At 40.5% G+C, this 23,774-nt stretch overlaps 1 protein-coding gene across 1 annotated transcript in view; it reads right to left on the minus strand.

Moving 5' to 3' along the window:
- LOC144799565 (hydroperoxide isomerase ALOXE3-like) overlaps positions 1–23,774 on the minus strand; it is a 200,195-nt gene that overhangs the window by 100,805 nt on the left and 75,616 nt on the right. Inside the window, exons 4-5 of the mRNA XM_078670936.1 lie at positions 6,632–6,754; positions 4,202–4,305 (exon numbers count right to left, since the gene is read on the minus strand). Coding sequence (XP_078527062.1) covers positions 4,202–4,305; positions 6,632–6,754 — 227 coding nt within the window. The remainder of the gene's footprint in view (positions 1–4,201; positions 4,306–6,631; positions 6,755–23,774) is intronic.

Consider the following 23,774-nt stretch of genomic DNA (forward strand, 5'->3'; position numbering starts at 1 on the left):
AAATAGACCTTTACCCCCAAATATCTTCGGTGAAATACTTGCGGTTAGAAGAGGGGAGTGGATAGGGAGAGGAATAAAAACCATAGCAGGGGACATTATAACAATCAATTTTAGAGACACTGCTGCAGTGAACTATATATGTAATGTACCCTCTAGTAGAACAAACACACAAATCCACCCGCTACACTTATCATACCTCTACCCGATTATACCCCCAAGACCAATGCAGGCAAATAGGGCACCTGTGAGTAGGGCCAACCACCCAGAACCCCAGCATAGATTTCATCAATGGCATACACCCTATCAGGGCATACCTGTTTATGAGCCCTTTCTATCCCAGTATGCTCATTGGAATAGGTTCTGCGCACTGGATGAGGTGGACTGACTCGCATTCGAGGAAACTAGCATCTCACATCCTGATATGAGGTTAGTTGGGGAAGGGTCCCCAGGTATGGGAAATAGCACATTAATCAACCTAGAAGAAAGTGGCTGTAGGAAGGCTAGCATAAGGAATGCCCTAGAACAAAAAGGGGGGACAAAGCACATAGATCAAACGGTAATAGCCAAACGAGCAAGGTGTAACACAGATATCACACTTGCATCCTATACCAAAACTATACCACCAGGGGAAAACACGAAAACCCGTTCAATAAGGGAATTGAAAGGATCTGTATTGTCGGATAGCCAGGATAGTCTTAGAATTATATCGTGGAATATTGCAGGTCTGGCGGCCAAATACGACTCCCAGGAATGGCGGAATTACATAAATAACTTCCAAATCATATGCTTGCAAGAGACCTGGGCGGTCGACCCTAACCAGTACAGCATGGAGGGGTTTAAATGTTTTTCCGTCCCGGCCGTCAGATCATCATCAGGGAGAGCGATCGGAGGACTCATAATATATGTAGACCTCCTTATTCAAGGGACTTGGTTCAACTGCGACTGGGATTCACAAAATATGCAAGCAATAGGGTACCGCTTTAAAGGGATTAATCTCCTATTGCTAAATTGGTATAATGTGGTGGGCTTGATGGGAAGAGGGAACGTAACAAAAGAACTGGATTCCCGTCTAGATGGCCAGATATCATCAAATAAGAGAGCAAACTCCCCCAGCATAATACTCACGGGGGACTTTAACTGTCACCTCTGTGAGAACTTGAGACCGCTGAATAAGGACTGGTCATGATGCACTGTGTTAAAAGGTCCACACTTTGCACATACCACAGAGGGGTGGGAACTAGAGAAGATAACAAAAAGGCACAATCTGGTCCATACTATGGACCTGATAGAGTTAGGCAGTAACGGAGACCCTAATCCAACATTTAAGGGTAGAGGCTGCCACTCATACATTGACTTTGTTATGGTTTCGCCCACAATAAAAAGAAGCACCAGTAGCATGGAAATTGACATAAGCATATTTAGTGATCACAATCCTCTGGTTTTGGAACTAAAAGGTATTAATTGTAAAAAACCATCAGATAGAACAGACACTATAGAAAAGGCGGTGGATCAGGGGAGGAGGATCAAGTGGGCCAGGACAGATGGAGACAAATTTTATAGAAACCTAATAACAGCAGGGCAAAAAGCAATAAATATATGTCTCGATCTCAGTATGGAGGGAGCAATGGTGGTCAGCGCATTTGAGGAAATCGCACGTCACGTAGATGGCCTATTAAAGAACACCAAAGGCCCCCAGGGACAACACTAAAATAGCCCACTTTAGATCAGAATACAAAAAGGCCCCGCAAAAAAAGCTTACAAATACAAGCGTGGGAGGAACTAAGGGAGGCGGCAGAAAAGGGAGACATGTCAGGGTTTTGGAAAGTCATAAACACACCGTGCTTCCAGGACCCTGGCGGGCCCAAACTAACAAACACCATTCTGCCAGAGCAAGGGTATACCCATTTTCAGAGTCTTTATAATTATACAGGGCAACTTACCCATGATGAAGGATCAAGGACAAACCAGACTACGCGATTAGACTTTTCCCTGGCAGAAGTGGAACTGGCTATCTCAGGACTAAGCAAACACAAAGCACCTGGCCTGGGTGGTATACCCCCTGACCTCTATCGGAGCAACATAGAGCTGTGGGCTCCCATACTTACGAGGGTCCTGAACGAGGCAGTTGTGGCAGGACTGCCCCGTTCTTGGTCAACGGCAACAATTGTCCCAATTTACAAAAAAAGGAACCGGGATGACCCACAATGTTACCGTCCAATATCCCTCATCGACGTCACGGCTAAGGTGCTGGGACGTGCTATTTTAAATAGATTACAGGAATGGGCGGATGAAAACCAAATCCTCACAGACATTCAATATGGGTTATGGGAGGGCAGATCTACCACTGACCAATGCCTGAATCTATACCTCTTGACAGCCAAGTACATCATAGCCGGCAAGGAGACTATATACATGGGGTTTATGGACCTCTCCGCGGCCTTTGACCGTGTAAACAGAGAAAAACTATGGGCTTTAATGACAAACTTAGGAGCGGAACAAAAGCTAGTTGACCTCCTGAAGGCCCTACATTGGAATACATCCGCAACGGTCCAATACAGCCAAGAGGGAAGCAGGACGGAGCAATTCTTATGTACGAGTGGAGTGAGGCAGGGCTGTATTTTAGCGCCTTTTTTGTTTTCTGTATATATTAACAATTTAGACAATGAACTTTCTAAATTGTGTGTGGATTCCCCCCAAATAGGACATCGAGCGGTGCCCGTATTGCTTTATGCGGATGACGCGTGCTGCTAGCTAGAACACCGTTGGGGCTCCAGAAGCTGATTGATGGATTTGTCAATTTCATGGCCAAACTTGATCTATCAGCAAACTTGGAAAAATCCTATGTCATGACAGCGGGAGGCATAGAAAAAAGGAATTTCACATATAAGATTGGGCCACACAAAATAGGCCAGGTAAAGACTTTCTCGTATCTAGGCGTGTTGTTCGACGAACATTTACATTTTAAACCCCTGATGGATAAACATGCAGCGAAATTGGTGGCGTCATCAGGGACCATAATGAGCTATGGGAGAAGACTTGGCAGATGGTCCCCGGAGCAAATGCAAAATCTGTATAGATCAATCTGTTGCGCCAAAGTAGCCTATGGATCAGAAGTGTGGGGTTTCTCAAACAAATATTTGCAGCAGATTCAGGTGGAGGAAAATAAGTTTCTCAAAAGAATCTTGAAAGTGCCACAGAGTACTCCATCCTATATCACACATGAAGAACTAGGGGAGCCATACATTGAAGATCGAATTAAAATCAGACCACTCCTGACCTGGATTAAAATCTGGACTAACCCAGAAGCGGGCCTCACCAGACAAATTCTCAAAGACTGTCTGAACCGTGACAGAGGGGGCCACATCCCATGGCTGAAATATGTAAAAGATTCTCTTGAGGCAATTGGCTGCAAAAACTTTTTTATTGCACCGGAATCTTTAACCACCCAGAATAAAACATTGGTTAAAAAACTTTTGACAGAATGGACACTTACGAACAGGGCCGATGTCGAAAAGTGTAAACCCACTGTTTTATCCTATTGCTCACTGAAAAAGACACACAGAATGGAACCATACCTCGCTGTGATGTACAACGCTCAGGATAGATTCTATATGACTCGGTTTAGGCTCAACATGTTACACCATCTACTCTCTGTCCCCTCTGGATTTACTTTAACACTGGAGGCGAAGGGTACCTGCGGCTGCGACGGTAGGTCTCCGCAGGATACCCTTCACTTCGTATTGCTATGCCCATTTTATTCTGTTCCCAGACGCAAATTTCTAGTGGGGATCCTAAAAGAAGCTAAATTTAGAGAAGCAAAAGTGGCCTTAAAGTTTCTGCAGGAAGCACCGGATGCTCATACATTGTTTTGCATAGTAAGCTTCATCAGGGTGGCAATGAGGTTAAGGAACACAAGAAAAATAACCGATTGCAACGCCCCATAAACAGACACTTATTATGGAAGTCCCCCTCATGTAATGAATTTTAGACCTTTTTAATCTTTTTAAACTTTTTAAATAAGTATTTTTATAAATGTAATTGTCTATGTACTTTTATGGTATCTTTTTAAGTACTGAATAAAGATTTGAATTTGAATTTGAAAATTGAATTGTAAAGGGCTGGAATGCGTGCAAGCCTCAGACATCAGACTGCTTAAGTGAACTTGACACACAAAATGTACTCGTAAAAAGAACTTTCCTACCTGAAGTAGCAGTGCTATAGATCCAAAAAACCCTCCTGAGATCTTCAAGTGATTTCCAGGATTCCTGACTTCCAAAAAATCCTTTAAGTTTGACTTCCAGCGTTCTAGGAGCATGAGAGAAGATGGTTTTGATAAGAACTATCACATCAGGATAAGTATAATACATAATGGAAAGGGCATTTGAAAATAGTGTTCAGTGTTTTTTCAAAAGATGGATTTTGCTAAACATGAATACTTTCGCTATTTTGAATATATGTGGATTGTGACAAAGCAGCTTTAAAAGGTAAATATTCTAGAATAAAGGAGGAACAACGATATATGACATACATCTATTTTACAGTGAGGAAAGAGTAAAATGCACACATTCTGCAATGCAAGAATATTTCTAGTGCAAAGTTTAGTCAGAAAAACTGTAAGGTTGGGGCAGTGGGTTAAGAAGAGGACACATTAGTAGCAAACTTTTGTTTCACTGAATCAATTCCTAATTACATGGAACCAGTAGACATAACATCAGTTCTGTTCAATCAAATCATGAGCCACAAACAAGAATGATAGTGCTAAGAAACAAAGGCTGCCTAATAAATCAGGCCTGCGTCGTTAAGAGTAAAAATTGATATGGAAATAGGAGATGGTCCTGATGGTGTTTCTACATTGGTTGTTATGCCAAACTGTTGGAAAGAAACATTGATCAGTATTTGATAAAGTGCTGTTGCCTGAAGCTGACCACCTATGATAATGGGTGGTTATCATCCTCTGATCACCCACTAGCTGCCTGTCTATGAGCAGTGCCGTGTGATCCCTGCATGCTTCTGTGGATGGACAGTAAGTTCAGGTTTGACTTTAAGAATATCAGAGGAAGATATAAAGATTGATTTGGATATATAGAGTTAAACTACTTAATTTTAAAACATAATCTCTCTGAGGAATTCAGAGATTAGCAAAAAAATGGTTAGGGGTTCTGCCCACTTAACCCTCCCGTACCTGAGCAGGAGACATCCAAGGATGAAAAAGTAGCAACAGAGGGTACTGAAGGGATCAATCCTTTTTTAATTTTCAAACAAGAAACATCTAATTATCTTGTGAAACACAAATTGAGCATTGGAAACATATGTAGGTTAATTCATATACACACATATGAGCGAACATCTAGGGAGGCACAACAACCAACAATCTATATACAAAATATCACATATACATCATATACAAATATACAAAACATTTACAATATCAACAAACATTTATCTGTACCCTGAATTCAAAAGATATATAAGAATATATATACACCAAATTAAGTAAATGCCCCCTCTTAATTTGCAATGGAGTGCACAATAAAGTGGTAGTCCCAAAAGCAAAGCACCAGGGGGTTAGAACATCAACCCAATCTCTAATTGTATAGGTGCATATCAGAAAAAAATCAAATCTTTCTTAAGTTGTAACAGGGGACTCCATTCAAAACAAAAGGTGTCGACGCAGTCTCGGTCACGTTTCAGCCAGATGATGTAGGCTTCATCAGGACATGGGTACTCTAATCTTGAGGGCCCTGGCCGAGCCTAGGGCCGGTATAACCGGCTAGTCCACAGGACCACCCACAAGGGTGGGGTGGGAGCCACTTTCTTTGCCCAGGTACTGAAAGTAATACCTTATATATACAATGTGTCCGCTCGTATAAGGGTAGACTCCAAAAACGCGTGGCTTGAATCACACGGTCTCTCTAAATTCTTCGGGTGACACGAACAAACAGTGTTCACCTAGGCGAAAATCATACCACCGGGAACTCTGAGGAATTCAGCCACTTCAAGGAGACAGGGGCATGCAGGTACAATGCTTGCATATAACATGCACACGTCTTAACTATGAACGCTGAGATGGCGAACACTGAAAAACATCTTAGAGCTATGACAGAATGAGATTAGAAATAAGACCGAATGTTGGGGCATATTATCAAAGACAGGCAATACATTATCGCCGCTTTTATCGTTCACATCTAACATGGGCTTCGATTGCAATTCATAGAGCATATTATCAAGGCCATTATCGCCGCTTTATCGGCAGTTTCCTGCCGATAAAAGCGGCGATAATGTATCACCTGTCATTGATAATATGCCCTGTTCTTTTCTGTCACACTTCATACCATGTGGAGTGGACTCAAGACATGATTCATTTTAAAATGTGCTCAACAAAATGGCTGTCCATTCCTACTACTGTTTTTATAGCAGGAACCGTGCTTTGCGAACACTGGACAACCTCTGCTAACCGCTAGAGTAACAGATCTTGACCTTCTAAAAAAACCATTGCTTGAGTCATGTGTGCTTTTAATTGCAAGGGGCCACTCTTACTGTCTTATAAGAAGTCAAATTGCTATAGAGGATACTGTTCCCTTTGAAGCCCCAAGGTATTTATGTTTTGAGTGCCATGACACTCAATACTTACGAAGTTCTTTCAGTGAGAGCAAAATGTAGTGATTTGGTAATGGAGTATTTAAGGTTCAAGTCTAGTTCCTTGACGCTATCCACATCAATGCATCTTGGAAAATCTTTGTGGTACACTTTCCACCTAGCAGAGGTTGAAGGAGAGAGAAAAGACAGGATAAAAGTGTCAATGAGTACTTCAGTCAGGAAAAGGGTTGTAAAAACCTGCCTTATAGGCATAGCAAAATGGCTGCCATTTGTGTCACAATTTGTTATTAAAGGAACAATCACCAGCAACCTTGACAGTGGCTGGGTCTGGTGGCTCAGTGGACTAATGCTTCCACTGCAGGAACCTGTGTTCGACCTCATGGTCACACTTTCAAATCCCGGCCGTTCCACTCAGCCTTTCATCCACCTGAGGCCGATTAAAATGAGTACCATTGAGTCGGTTAACAATAAACATCTGATATTCAGCACCAAGATGCCTCCGGGTGAACCTGTGCTTTATATATACATATAATATGTTTTTAAAAGAAGATGTGTGTGTGGGAGTGAATGGTATGGACAGAGGTAGGGGCGTGGTGTAGTGTAAGGACATTTTTCCTTATTGCTTGATTATTAAAACCTTTGCAATACAAAGAATAAAATAGGATAACAAATATGTGAAGAATGCACATTAAAAATGTTTTACAATCCCATCTTTATGTCAAGGGCTAAAAGGAGGGGGATAAACAGAAAGACATGGGCTGTTTGGTAAAAATGTCCATAATCCTTGTTAAACTCACTCTACCCCAAACCTGCTCATACACATAGACAGCAATTTGTAATGAGCCCAAAAACAAGCAAATAAGTAAAATCAAAATAAAATATTATCGTTTTAAAAAAACAGGGCTGACACTGGAAGCCGTAGCTAATTACAAAACCTGAGCAGAAAGTTGGTATACATACCAGTTAAGGTAGAATTGTTGAAGGAGACTTTAGGCGAATAACATGAAAACTGGTAAAGCGAAAGTGCTTTAACTAAAATAGATTAAGGTTTAAGAGATTGGTGCTAGTCTCTGTTTTTGCCAAAGCTGCATGTCTGAAAGATCAGCCAAATGATACATCTACACTACGTCTGTTAATCTTTACATAAGACAGCTTTCGTGTCAGTCCAGGTAGTATACTGTAGGAATGGAAGGACCCAGTTATTTTATGCCTAATTCTGCCCGGTCTCTTCTGCTACTGGAACTGAGGCCTTTATGTTTTTTACAAAATGGTAAAGGAATTTTACCAAGGCACAATTATAGGTAATGTCTGATGGATTGAAACAACCAAGCACTGCCTCCCGGCAGGACCTGGGTAGTGTAAGAAATGTGGCTGTTGGCTGACTGAGGTGTGGGCCTTGTTCAAACATCAACCACAATCCTTGTCATGGTGAGGCACAAGCCAACCCTATAATAAACTGTGGTCAACCACCTTGTAGATTGACACAGAGGAATCAGGCTTAACTCAGAAGCAATGTGTGGAACATTTGTGCAACACTCCAAACAGTAATAAAGTGAAAAATATCACTCAAAAAGGATCCTACACCAGGCTATAAAAACAGAGTTTATTAAATAAAACTAGACCAAAAAAGAAAGAAAAACCCTTTCATTGAATCTGTGATATGCAATTATAAATATGTTAGTAAAAATAGCACAAAAAAGCTCAAAGCACCAACTATGGTGGTTCCATGTTAAAATATCGATTACAAAAATATAGATTACAAAATATAGATGTAAAAATATCGATTACAAAAATATCGACTCCCTATACTTAAACAGGTAAGTACAATAATATCGACTCAAAAATATAGATGTAAAAAATATAGATGTAAAAAATATCGACTTTAAAAAATATTATAACTTAAATTAAATAATTAAATTTTATTAATATTATTACCAAAATAAATTACATTACATTTATATTTTAACTATTTATAACAAATAAACTTAATTTAATCATTATAAACTTAATAAATGTGTACATATACATATATTTTCTTAAATACATTTTATTATTATCTTTGTTTAATTAATAAAATTTAATAATTATATAAAAATAATATAAAAACAGATATAAAACATTTTGAATAAAATAACATTTTCTATATTTAATTAACACATAAAAGTATTTAAAATTAATAAGACATACATTTAATAATAAAATTAAAACATTAGTAGTTGAAATATTTGATAGCGAAGGGGTAAAAATTACTATTCCCACTCCAAAGGGTGCAACAGTAGGGAAAGCGCTGGATAGCGTAGGGGTAAAAATTACTGTTCCCACACCAGAGGGTGCAACAGTAGGGAAAGCGCTGGATAGCGTAGGGGTAAAAATTACTATTCCCACTCCAGAGGGTGCAACAGTAGGGAAAGCGTTGGATAGCGTAGGGGTCAAAATTACTATTCCCACTCCAGAGGGTGCAACAGTAGGGAAAGCGTTGGATAACGTAGTGGTAAAAATTACTATTCCCACTCCAGTGAGTGCAACAGTAGGGAAAGCGCTGGATAGCGTAGAGGTACAAATTACTATTCCCACTCCAAAGGGTGCAACAGTAGGGAAAGCGCTGGATAGCGTAGGGGTAAAAATTACTATTCCCACTCCAGAGGGTGCAACAGTAGGGAAAGCGTTGGTTAGCGTAGGAGTAAAAATTACTATTCCCACTCCAGAGGGTGCAACAGTAGGGAAAGCATTGGATAGCGTAAGTGTAAAAATTAATATTTCCACTCCAAAGGGTGCAACAGTAGGGAAAGCGTTGGATAGCGTAGGAGTAAAAATTACTATTCCCACTCCAGAGGGTGCAACAGTAGGGAAAGCATTGGATAGCATAGGGGTAAAAATTACTATTCCCACTCCAGTGAGTGCAACAGTAGGGAAAGCGTTGGATAGCGTAGGGGTATAAATTACTATTCCCACTCCAGAGAGTGCAACAGTAGAGAAAGCGTTGGATAGCATAGGGGTTAAAATTACTATTCCCACTCCACAGGGTACAACAGTAGGGAAAGTGCTGGAACCCAAAACAATAAAAAAAAAAATATCACATTTTTTATTAAATTTTATTTCCAATATAAGCATAATTAGTATATACATTTAAATATTTTATTATTAACAAAGATAATAAAAAAATATATATTTACACATTATTTAACACTATAATATCCACCAAACACCTAAAAATAATTACACAATTACATTTAATATTTACTAATTAATTAATGATAATTAAATTATTTTTTTATTAATTAATGAATTATTTAATTGACAGATTTCACACCATATACACTTATATACACCACAACACAAACCTAAATTTAATTACACATTTACAATTAATAATTACTAATTAATTAATGGTAATTAATTTATAAAGTATTTAAGAATCAATCAATAACAATTTAATTACTTCACACCATTTACACATATAAACTCCACTACACACACCTAAAAGTAATTAAACAATTAACATAATTAATTAACATAATTAATTAATTAACAAAATGAATTAATAATTGACTAATTGAAATTAATTAACACATTATTATTAAATTAACACATTAATTAATCAATTAATTTTATATATTTAAATTACTTCCCACCCTATTCCCCTATAAACCCACAACCCGCTACGGAATTAATAACACAAAATTCAACATAATATACATTAATAACTATTAAAATTCAACAACATATATTAAAATGACAAACAATTATCATTAAAAACACTAAAATACATGACATTATTAAAAAATCGATATTTTAGTAAACTATATTTTTGTAAACGATATTTATTACAACTATATTATTGTTATCGATATTACATACCTTTCTGTCGATATTCTGGTCAAACTATATTTTTGTTATCGGTATTTCTTCAATTCGATATTTCTGCGGGGATATTTATGTCAGACGATATTTCTCTGACGATATTCCTGCTCTGCACCAACTATGGTTATTTGGTCGTGCCAGCAGGGTTTTGCGTCATTCAGCGTAGATTCCGATGAATCTGGCAGCTGTAAGGTGGGACCACTTCCAAGGGTCTTGGACTGGGGTGGCACAACTTGGGAGGGCAAGATGGCAGAGTCCAGGTACTGGGTTCAATGTAGTTGGAAGCCTGGTGTGTCCCCGAGCCTTTTCATCAGGAAGCAAGCCAACTAGCCCTTGGAGTCACTCTGGGATCAAGAGATAATAGTCCAATCCTCACATAGGCATGAAGGCAGCAGGTCAGCATCCTCCTGCGCAGCAGTCCAGCAGACTAGCAGTCCTTTCCATCAGAGTTTCGAAAGTCCAGTGTGGAGGAAGGACACAGCCTATTCAAATTTAAGTAGGGCTGTGCCCAGCTCCTCCGTCCTATCCTGACAGTGATGGCCCTTCCAAGCACATATAAGCTTTCTATTGCGAGTAACTGCCAAGAGGGAATACACAACGTCCATCTGCCAACTACATTCAGCCATTTGACACAGAGACAGGCTTGTGGCACTAAATGGCAACGGTATAAAAATGGCAACTTTCTAAAAGCTTTTCACTCATACTATGCTCAGGAGACGCCGCACATATTTATTGACTATGCTAGGCGTGATTTATATGGTGACAGACGTAACAAGTACGTTTTAGATTCGTGCACATTCTTTGTGATTTCTGGCCATAAGCACTGTCTATTTTCTTGGTAAATTCTTACAGGGTCTTCATTAGAATTCCTTAAATTTGATTTTCTTGAGGATGGTCTGTAAACTGAGACCGAAACATTGATGCCAAGTCCCCCTCTATCCAATGACAGCTTCTGTTTCCACATCATCACAATGATTCATCATGTGTGAAGGATTGAGAATAATTTGAGTGGACTTCATAGATATTAATCTTTGATTTTGTAAACACTTGATTGTGTTTTGCAAGATTAATCTTAATATGGAACCTTAAGTTCTGTACCCTTAAGAAGCTTAATCTATTGAATACAATTATTTCTATCTAAACTCCTCTCTAGTATGCGCTTCTTTCTTGTCTGTAGTTAAATTTCTTTTGTTGATATAATTATTTTTAGGAATGTAATACATTTTTGTTTGATTCGTTACTGTGACCTGTTGGGAAAGATAATTGAAAATTTAACCTGTATAATATTGTGTTCTTAGAATTCAATCCCTTGTTTGCCTGTTACTCTACAAACTAGTTCATGCTAATGCTAGCAAGGGTTTATTGGGTTGCCCTTTAGAGTAATATAAATTTCTAAAAGTGGCAGTTTCAAAGTTGGAATTTAAAATTCGACTTCATAAGTTAGGGTTTTTGTAACAATTCCACAGACACCAAACATAAGGTGGTCACCTGCTCCGATTTGGAAATTAGAGTTTATTAAATATAATAAAGTAACTCCAAAATAATCATATAGGAGAATTGTATTTGGACATAATATTGAATTGGAAATATCCAGGCACACAAATATTGTTTTTAATATCGTGATGCAGAAATATTGTTGACAAAAATATTGAATATCAGATGAATAATATTGTTTCCAAGAATATTGGTGTTTTATTATCATGTGTACAAATACCTCTGTTATTATTATCATTTTCAATAATATTGTTGTAAAAAATATAATTTTTTATCATTATGTTCTTCATTTAATTTTTAATTGTATATGTTATATATTGTTTGTATAATTGTTGATAATATTGTTAAATATAGTTTTTAATTGTACCTTATTTATAATGTTTTTATTTAATTGTTAATAGTAAATTATAGCATCATAGCGGGTTGTGAATTTTATAGGGGTACAGGGTGGGATGTTATGAAGGTACATTTAATAAATAATTTGTTTTAATGAATCCTAATTAGTTAATTAATAATTAATTATGTAAAATGTGTAATTATATATTTTATAGTTGCAGGCTATTTTGTTTGTAGAGTTGTAGGGTGGGAAGTTAAATAAGTAATAATTAATTATTAATTCATCATTATTTAATTGATAACTAATTATGTATAAGTTGGAATTATTAGATATGTTACGTTATATTTTAGGTGTGGGGTGTTGAGCTTGTAATTCGAAAGAATAGGAAGTTAAATACGCAAAAATCAATTTGTAATTATTTATCAATTTTTCAATGAAATATATAATTTATGTATAAATATTAAAATTGGTTATTAAATATATTTGTCATGTTATATGACAGGTGCAGGTTGTGTTTGGAGGGGAATAGGGTGGGAAGTTAACTATAGTAAGCAATAATTTATTAATAGTTAATTCATTATTTATTTGAAGAATTAAATTAGATAATGTGCGTAAATATGATATTTTTTTGCTGTTTTTTTGGGTGCATATTGTTGTTTGTGGGCTGTAGGTGGGAATTTATTTATGTAATAATTAATTATTATTTAATTCCTATTTTTAATAATTATTTAATTGATAATTCATTATTTATATTGATTTAAACTAAATTGAGAACTTTGATTAATTTACCGCTACTCTGGAAAATAAATTTAAAAAAAAAGAAAGATTTACGAACTAAAGCATGATAATAAATTGATATTTGTATCACATTTTTTAACCGCTTCTCTCCCCTTGTCCTCTAAGTGGTATTCTAGCGAGTTCCAGCGACTGCAGCTATGCTCACCTGCTCTACTCAACTGACCGCCAGACCTCCGTCTGTGTACGCTGCCATAAGCCCGTTGCCCGTAATCTGCATAAACTGCAACTCAGGAGCAGTGTCAAGCGCCAAAAGCGCCCGAAAGCCAGCCGGCAGAAACATTGAACTACCAGACACCTGGGATCGCAAACCTGCTGGCGGCTAGCTGACGAAGCTGAACCAGAGACAAGGAGACGTGTGGAGGAGCCCACAGTCCCCAAATTTGCCCTGCTGCTGAGGTGCCAGTCCACAGCAGGGATCTGGTGTGGCGGTCCATGGGGCTGCGAGGGAGTCTGTGCGCCCCCGCATTCAATGAAAGTAAAGCCGCCTTTTTCCCAGTCCCCGCTTGATCAACCACCCTGAAACTTTCCAGAGAGCAGTTGAAGTATTGGGCAAATGTTTTTAGAATATTTTAGGAAGAATCATCAACCGGCGCTGAAGATATAGGCAACTGAAAATCACCTTTCTGATACAAACTAGGTCCTAACTAGAACTACCTACTGGTGACCGCCAGTAGTGTGTGTGTGTTTGTGTGTGTGTGTTTATAGCAATTCCTTCAAGTATCCTTTCCCTCTCAAGGGGATCACCCGCACTAGGTGACTTGCTACAGAAATTATCCATTTACGAGGCACTTTGAAAAAATATATTCATTTATGTATTTATAAGCACCATATAAGGCCGGAAGCCAATGCATTTTGGAAAGAGCCTTCAACCGGGCCAAATGGTTTATGTCACACATTGTATCTTATACAGTCCTTTCACCACTTGCACTTTACTTCCTCAAGGAGTGTGTCTCTTGAAGAATCTGTCTCTGTTGGTCAAAAAAGCAAGCAGATGTGTCGATGTTTGCAGAGGAGTTGAATTACTTTGAAGAGATGGCCGCTCAACCGCACTGCGGGTAAGTGTGGGAAAGGCTGGTTTGGGAGGTTCTCTGAGCCTGGTGAAGCAGCAGTTAGTATGCATCTTACTTTTTAATTGGGAGATTTTTACTCAGCTGTGTAGGACGCGAGGGGCACCTGCTTTTCCCGCAGCTATGCTTGTCTGCATAGGGACTAGTGGGAGGAGCAGGTGCTCATCAACACCCATAGTACTACATCAGGTGAACATATGTGTTGGTTGTGTTTTACTGAAGATTTATTTGTTGTATGGTGGGGGACACAAGAAACAGCTGAGATATTTGTAGAATCAATCAACCACAACACCCTAAACTTGCACTTCATAGGTAAAATTTGCAAGACACAAGTGAATTGTCTGGATTTGCAATAGTTTATTCAGGACAACAAAGTTAAAACAAGGTTGTTTAGGAAAACTGCTTTTCATGCCTGCAGTTTCCACCGGAGCCACCTTAAATCCAGCATCCCCTATGGGGAGATAGTGCTATTGAGAACAAACTGTAGTTACATTGAAGACTTAGAGGAAAGCTAGAAGGGTTCTGTAGTGAGTTTCATGAAATGGGGATATCCAAGAGAGTCCCTAGAAAATACAGTGGCCACAGTTAATCAAAATAGTAGTGAGTCCCTGCTGTTTGCAAATACACACAGGATTAGAAAGAAAAACACACCAAGTTTAGTCATTAGATTAATAACTACATACAGCAAACAAGAAACAGATTTGCAAGCCATTGTCCATAAACACTGGATCCAACTTTAGGGCCCATCTCTCCTAGTTCACTTTCTATTACCTACAGGTGAGAATACTCTATGAGAGATGCCCAGGTAAAAAGCAATCAAGAGGTTATAGATTATAAATGTAATTTACAGCAAGGTAAAGGTTGCTGCAAGTTTATAAAGATGAAAGGCTTGTGGGTTTGGGCGAACACAGTGAAATACACAATTCCCTTTCCTGATACACCAATCAAGATTACTGATTCATTTAATTGCAAGATCAAGTTTGCAGTGTATGTATTATCATGGAATTGCAAATTGAATTATGTCAGTAGCACGATACTGCAGGTCCACAAGAGAATCCCCACAGCATTTGAAGACGATTAGTAATAGAGACCATACTTACCCTGTGGCTAGGCACATTGACAACCACCTTATTAATGATGTCAATTGCTTGCAGTATTTAATAATTATTTATTGATGCAATTCTAAAGCATCTTAAAGAAGGAAATCATGAGAGGCTACTATGGCAATAAGAGAAAAGGTGCATTCTTAACCGAGATTCCAAGTCACCAAAACGATGAAATCTTTAAGGAGAACTGTATACGTTTTTGTTATTTCAGTGATGCTGCAGTCCCTTACTATGATTAGTAATACTCTTGAGTAAGGTTGTTGAAAGAATACAAGAGAAGTTATGAAGGATTGTCAATGCAATATTTTGGTTGTTTAAAAAATGTATGTTCTAATGGGGGCACTGGCAATGTAACTAAAGGATGTTTTTATTTTGAATCAATTTTAAATCACTGTCAATTTGCGCTTTTATGTGTGATCTCAAAAAGATATAAACGTTTACATAATGCAAAACTAACTAGGGTGTAATTGCAGTAACATGTATGAATTTGCCAACTTGGACTCAATTCAATTCATGAAGCTTTATTCGGTGCAAAAGGAATGACCATATAAGCGCATATTAAAATACAAGATACATAAATCATCAATTTAAAAAGAATATCATAGAATACAGACCAAATACACTAAAATATCATGCTTTTTCGCACACTGATAGATTTGTTTAAAAACACAGCAGTATAAAAACAGATGTCCGTAAATACAAACAGGGAGGCACATAGTCAGAAAAGCAATGTGTGTTGTTGTGGATACAATCAATGGAACAGAAATATCACTAGGCTGAAAAATTCCCATCAGCCCACCAAACGTGGCGGAGGCATCGTCATGTGGGAAGTGAATGGCGTATTCCAAATCTCACCCAACCCATCAAGAGATGGTGCAGAGACCGGAAAACCGTAGTAACCTTCAAGCCACAGTGTATTTCAGAGTGGTGCTAATGGATGTGTAGTGCTCAAAATAGAGTGAGAAAGAAAAATGTTAAAAACAACTACGAGAGCAGAAAATATGTTTATTGGATACTACTCTGGTGTCGTGATTAAGAACATGCGCTTTGTAGTCTGAAATTATAACTACAAAAGGGCGCTAGGCAGTGTGGTCAACATGTTTCAGCTGTAAAAGACATTATCCAGCTTTCGTCAGGACCAGAGATGATAAAGATGCAACTGCAATAATGGAACGGCAATTTTAAAAATGAAAAAAGTAATCCTACCAGTACTTTGGAGCCCCAATATTAGCTGGAGGAGACTCTAAATGAATTGTCCTTTTCCTAAGGAAAACAATGATGTAAACAACAAGCATCCTTAGTGATCCACAAATAACAAACACAACAAACACACAATAAGTAAGGACATTTTCCTTACTACACCAGGAGACAAAAGGTCCTCCTGTATGATACCAAATGGTTCTGAAGATTTAATTCAATTGAACTTACCCAGCATTGTGTGGGAAGTAACCTCACCTCACCCGGCACCCGCTCGGGAAAATGAGGCCCCGCTCTGTTGAGATAGAAAACATAGCCAAAAATGTATAGCTTCTACCATGTGAAAATATTTTTAACATGTAAAAGGTGGCTATTTAAGAGTAATTCCTATCAATACATAGAACTCAGTTGTCTCAAGGAGAAGAGAGGCACACCAAGTACCAGAACATAGACTAAATGAACTGCAAGCTAGAAGCCCAAGCCCTATGAAGAGAGTATGGAGTAAGGGAGAGAGCGCAACCCTACCTGTCCGTCGGTACCTCTGGCCAGCATCCAAGTGGGAGTGGAGGTAGCGGACAAGCAGGGAGCATGCCTTTTGTCCCTAACTTAATTAGCTCAATTGCGCTAATGAGCGTCTTGAAACGAGCAATCAGCTCGTTTGAACGAGCCCATATCGTCATAATGACGTCCTGCGCATGCTCGGAGAGTGAGCCCTTTACCGAGCGGGCGCTGTTGTAAGCCGAAGAATGGTTTAGTAAACAAGCGCGGGGGCCTCTTGGTCACAGAGCATCCGGTTATACCAGGATTTTACTGCTTGCCCAAAATACATAAAGCCACCAGACCACCACCGGGACACCCGGTCATTTCGGGTATCGGTTCTCTTTTGGAGCCCTTATCCACATTTGTGGATCACTTTCTCCAACCCATCGTGAAGGCGATGCCCACATTTCTACAAGACACTGCTGACGTCTTGCGATTGTTGCCAGATGTGCATTTCAACGAGGAGACTGACCTACTTGTCAGTTTCGACGTTGAGTCTCTCTTCACGTGTATCCCACAACTGGAAACTCTGGAGACTATCAGACAGTTGCTGTCTCAGCGCTCTCTCGACAGTATCACCCCTATCCATTTTATCATGGACTGCGCAAAGATAGCTATGACCGAAAAAAAATTCAAATTCGAGGACGAGTTCTTCCTCCAAATTTCAGGGACCGGCTAAGGTTATGGAGACGCACGTAAATGCTGTCCTCTCGGAACATCTCTGCCGCGCAGATATCCTCGACGCTACGCAGAATGGGTTTAGGGCTGGTCACAGCACGGAGACGGCTCTGCTTTATATGGTGGAGCATCTTCGCTCCGTGCTTGACGCGGGACAAACGGCAGCGCTTGTGTTATTAGATCTAAGCGCTGCCTTTGACACCGTCTCGCATCCCATCCTTCTGCTGCGCCTAGAGGAGGCTGGTGTCACCGGCATCGCTCTCGAGTGGTTCCGGTCGTTTTTAACCAACCGGGCCTTTAGCGTGACCGTCCCACCTTATCAGTCCAAATTCCATCCGTTAAACCTGGGGGTCCCCCAAGGCTCCTCGCTGAGCCCTACGTTGTTTAATCTGTACGTAAGGCCGCTAGCTGAGGTTGTCAAACAACAGGGTATGACCATGGTGTCATATGCCGATGACACCCAGCTAGCGGTCACGATCAGCGGGGATGCCGAAGTTGATGCCCCCAGGTTTCAACAAGGACTGCGGGCGGTCGCCAGCTGGATGACGTCCAACTGTCTCCAGCTGAACGCTAGTAAGACCGAGGTCATGGTTTTTGGCAGACAGCCGGAACTGTGGGGAGAGAGATGGTGGCCGGGGGATTTGGGACCTGCTCCCATCCCAGTCGCCGAGCTTAAGAACCTCGGGGTCTGGCTGGACCCCTCCCTCTCGTTTGTGTGTCACACCAAACGTACGGCCGCATGTTGCTTTGGCATCCTGCGCGGGCTCCGTCCTGTGCTTAAGTTCTTCGACGCTCCTACCAGGCAACTCATGATCCAAGCTACTGTCATCTCTAGGCTGGATTATGCGAGTTCCTTGTTGGCCGGGTTGAATCAGGCTGAGGTCAGGCGCTTACAGAGGATTCAGAACGCCGCAGCTAGAGCGGTGGTAGGCCTCCCAAGATTCTGTCCTACTTCCAGTACCCTGCGGTCACTGCATTGGCTCCCGGTGGCCCAGCGGATCCAGTTTAAGGTCCTCTGCGTCGCCTATAAGATTCTGAAGGGGTCCCCAGCAATGATCCTCTTGGTCCTTATGGCCAACTACATTCCAGCGCGACCCTTAAGATCTGCTGACCTTGAACTGGCCGTGGTGCCGCGCTTCAAGCGGAGTAGGGCTGGTGGACGCTCGTTTCGAGTGCGCGCAGCTGTCCTCTGGAACTCTTTGCCCCCAGCGATTCGCGCTATGAGTGATTTGCTCTCCTTTCGTCGTGCGGTGAAAACCTTTTTATTTCCTTAGTGTGTATACTTATGTCTGTTCTTTTGTTTAGTTGTGTTGTGCAGCTGCCTTGTCGGGCGCCAGGACGCTCCTTAGCTGGAGCATCTGTGCGCCAAATAAAAACGCATAACATAACATAACATAACATAACCTCAATGGGGAGCATTTTTGCCCCAAGCCTTGCCAATCTTTATGTCCACCAATTCGAGCAAGATCATGTCCTCAACCATAGCAACCCTTTTTTCCATCAACTGGTGCTATGGAAGAGGTACATAGACGACATTTTTGTGGTTTGGCGAGGCTCAACAGATGAGGTACATATGTTTCACCAATGGCTGAATGACCGGAACCCCTACCTCAAATTCACTATTGAGGTTAGCCATGAGAGACTCTCGTTTCTTGATCTCTCCATTTTTCCAGCGGATGGCAAACTAGGAAGCGAGCTCTACACCAAACCCATGGCTAGGTACTCCCTTTTACTATTTAATAGTCATCATCCGCGATCATTACGTGCAAATTTGCCAGTCGGCCAGTTCCTCCGGCTGAGAAGGAACTGCTCTTCCAATGATCTGTTCAATAAGCATGCTCACCACTTGTCACAACAATTACAAGATAGACACTATCCCAAAGACCTGGTGAAGAGAGCATGGAAACGTGCCTCGAATAACCATCGAGACTCCTTACTTGACAAACGACAGCATAAACCTACTTTGGATCGTTTAACTTTTGTCAGTACTTTTAGTGTGCTTTCCAACAACATACAAAAGACAATACGTAAACATTGGAGTATTCTGAATATCACCAATGAAAATATTCCCTTACCTCTGTTCGCTTTCAAAAGAGCACCCAGTCTTCGTGATAGTTTAGTGCATACGAGACCACGGTCCCAAGTGTTGTCTAGATCCAACACTCTCTGGGATTTACCACCTGTACAGGGCCACTACCCATGTGGCTCGTGTAGCGCCTGTCCACAAACTTCAAAAACTGAACAAGTAGACTTGGGGACTGGCAAAACGTGGTTTCTAAAGAAACACACGAATTGTAACACAGAGAGGGTCATATACATGATCACCTGCCCCTGCTTATTGAGATACATAGGATTTACAACCAGGAAAATTCAACTCAGGATTGGAGAACACAAGAGCACCATCCGTTGCCAAAAACAATCGACCAGACTCACTGATCATTTCCTCTCTCAAAAACATTCTGCTGAAGACCTCAGGTGGGTCATCTTGGAACAGCCATTCATTCCATCTCACATCAGCGATATAGCCAGATTCCTCTTCGTGAAAGAGCAGAAATGGATTTTTTCACTTTCAAGTGATAAAAGGGGTCTGAACGATGATATTGCCTGGACGGCACTTTAAGATATCATGTTGATACTGTTACTGGCAGTTCTGCACTAATATGTTTAGGGCTGTTCCCACATGTCACTGTTGGCATGTTTGCAATCACAAAATATGCATTAGAACAACATCATCACTATAGTCTCTTTGTTCTTTGCCATATTTATTCCTGAATAATATCTTTTCTTTTCTCTGGCCTCCTACGTTTCGTTGCACCTGATCCAGGCCCACACCCATGTTTGCCAGAAGTGAGTGTCGCCATTAGATGGTTAAGCACATGCCCAGTGGAACCCGTAATGTCCCCTGCGCCTCGTGCGACTAAATATTTATTATCTTGGGTCCATCATCCGTTATTAACGCACGCGCGAGACACACATCTCGTGCTTGGCATTAGCTGCGCTTAGCGCATGTGCGAGCAGGTAACACACCACCCGCTTTTCGCAGCTTCGGTTCACCCGTAACACATTACATGCGCGGGTGAATCTTTTATGCCCCTTGTGCGTGCACTACCATTCCTCGAACGCGAATGGGCATTAGCGCATGCTCCAGCCAAACAACACTTTCTGGTTGGTACATCCTGTAGACAGCGCATGCGCGAGTGGTTCACACTACCCGCGAGGCCCCCGCGCATGTTTACTAAACCATTCTTCGGCTTACAACAGCGCCCGCTCGGTAAAGGGCTCACTCTCCGAGCATGCGCAGGACGTCATTATGACGATATGGGCTCGTTCAAACGAGCTGATTGCTCGTTTCAAGACGCTCATTAGCGCAATTGATCTAATTAAGTTAGGGATAAAAGGCATGCTCCCTGCTTGTCCGCTACCTCCACTCCCACTTGGATGCTGGCCAGAGGTACCGACGGACAGGTAGGGTTGCGCTCTCTCCCTTACTCCATACTCTCTTCATAGGGCTTGGGCTTCTAGCTTGCAGTTCATTTAGTCTATGTTCTGGTACTTGGTGTGCCTCTCTTCTCCTTGAGACAATTGAGTTCTATGTATTGATAGGAATTACTCTTAAATAGCCACCTTTTACATGTTAAAAAATATTTTCACATGGTAGAAGCTATACATTTTTGGCTATGTTTTCTATCTCAACAGAGCGGGGCCTCATTTTCCCGAGCGGGTGCCGGGTGAGGTGAGGTTACTTCCCACACAATGCTGGGTAAGTTCAATTGAATTAAATCTTCAGAACCATTTGGTATCATACAGGAGGACCTTTTGTCTCCTGGTGTAGTAAGGAAAATGTCCTTACTTATTGTGTGTTTGTTATGTTTGTTATTTGTGGATCACTAAGGATGCTTGTTGTTTACATCATTGTTTTCCTTAGGAAAAGGACAATTCATTTAGAGTCTCCTCCAGCTAATATTGGGGCTCCAAAGTACTGGTAGGATTACTTTTTTCATTTTTGAATTGCCGTTCCATTATTGCAGTTGCATCTTTATCATCTCTGGTCCTGACGAAAGCTGGATAATGTCTTTTACAGCTGAAACATGTTGACCACACTGCCTAGCGCCCTTTTGTAGTTATAATTTCAGACTACAAAGCGCATGTTCTTAATACGACACCAGAGTAGTATCCAATAAACATATTTTCTGCTCTCGTAGTTGTTTTTAACATTTTTCTTTCTCACTCTATTTTGAGCACTGCACATCCATTAGCACCACTCCGAAATACACTGTGGCTTGAAGGTTACTACGGTTTTCCGGTCTCTGCACCATCTCTTGATGGGTTGGGTGAGATTTGGAATACGCCATTCACTTCCCACATGACGATGCCTCCGCCACGTTTGGTGGGCTGATGGGAATTTTTCAGCCTAGTGATATTTCTGTTCCATTGATTGTATCCACAACAACACACATTGCTTTTCTGACTATGTGCCTCCCTGTTTGTATTTACGGATTGCCTAGGGTTGTGAGGTTCTATGGTCATTAAACCAACCCAGATTGACCCCCCCTATATTTTTTGTATTTTGGTAAAAACAGATGTCAGCAGATTTCAACTTGGACTCAATTTTGCTGTGATTTAGATTGAGGTGAATGATACCATAGAACACAATATCTGCACAATATCTGCACGTTCTGCATAATAAGCATTTTAAATCACTGCTAAACAAGTAAGGAAAATATTCAACGGAAACCGCGATTTATTTGTACTATTTGAAACTACATTTTAATTGTTAAAACACAACAATGTATTTGCACTTTAATAATGTGTTGTCAACTTTGTTTATAAGTTAAATGAAATGTCATATTAGAATTTGGCAATGCTTTCCGAATCCGGCATAAGGATAGTCTTTCTTTTAACGCACTGAGTCCCATGTGCTCTATTTAAATTAATTATTCATGGCACTGAACGGATGTAAACAAGGCCAAGTCTTTTGGCCGAAATGAGTCATGGCGAACGTTGAAGCAATTTATTTAATAAACACACGGAGAGCAACATGGTGTCTGCACCTGGCCCTATAGATTTCAAGAGTACCAGCAGTTGTGACATATATATATATATTTCACATACATATATAGGCACATACATTCGCACACACACACAAGTCCCCCACAGCACCAACCAAGATTCAATTCAGTGTCTCTCTCTCCTTACACACACCTACAGTGATTGCGTTAACCTATTAACATTTCACATCGTATAAGAGTGCATTTCCCAACAATCCCTATAACTTGCATTTGTGTTTCATTCATAGTGTGTGTTATTTTTTATATGCAGTTAACTAGGGTGAAACAAAAGAGTTACTGATTATTTTGTCCGGTTCCGCCACATCTTTGACTCTTACCCACACTCGGGCACCCCCCCCCCCCCCCCCCCATGGCACTCACTGTCAATTCAGTGCTCTGCTGGACTTAGCTGTGCCAATCAGAAGTGCTCCTCTGTCTGCCCGACTGAGCCAGAGAGCACCTTTTGTGTTGGCCAATTGAGCCACTGGCCTTCAGGCAGACAGTACTTGTGCTTGCTGGTTATAGGCGGATGTGCCTGTGCATGTCCGATGGTGACTCGCCTGATAATTGGCTGAGGCAGCGCACTGAGCAAGCTGAAGAGATCTGGCTGCTTTTGTTTAATTATATCCTGCAGGTCTTTGTCGCACCTTCAAGGGGTTGGAAGAGCTGTAACATGAATAACTAATGTTTGTTAGTGTGGTTGATGCACACACCAGCACCAAAATGCATTCATGTAACACCAGATGTGTGGTACCTGGCAGGTATGATCATAAACCACTTCGTTTAAAATGATGCAACAGTACTGAAACAGTTGTCCTTTAAAACATTCTATCAGATAGGCCGCACCAGGGACAGAATGGGTAAAAACTTATGTTCAGGCACCGATTTAAAAGTGGCTCACTTTGGCGAATCAGATAGTTAAACGTGGCCCTCATTTACAAATCAGAGCAGTATTAAATTGCAAAGACAGGCTGTATAGATGTGTTGTAAGGTATTGGAAAGTGTATGCATTTTCATTTTGTGATAATTAGCGATAACCAGCAAAAACGGG

The sequence above is a fragment of the Lissotriton helveticus genome, chromosome 12 (genome assembly GCF_964261635.1).
Source record: "Lissotriton helveticus chromosome 12, aLisHel1.1, whole genome shotgun sequence".
Lineage (NCBI taxonomy): Eukaryota > Metazoa > Chordata > Amphibia > Caudata > Salamandridae > Lissotriton > Lissotriton helveticus.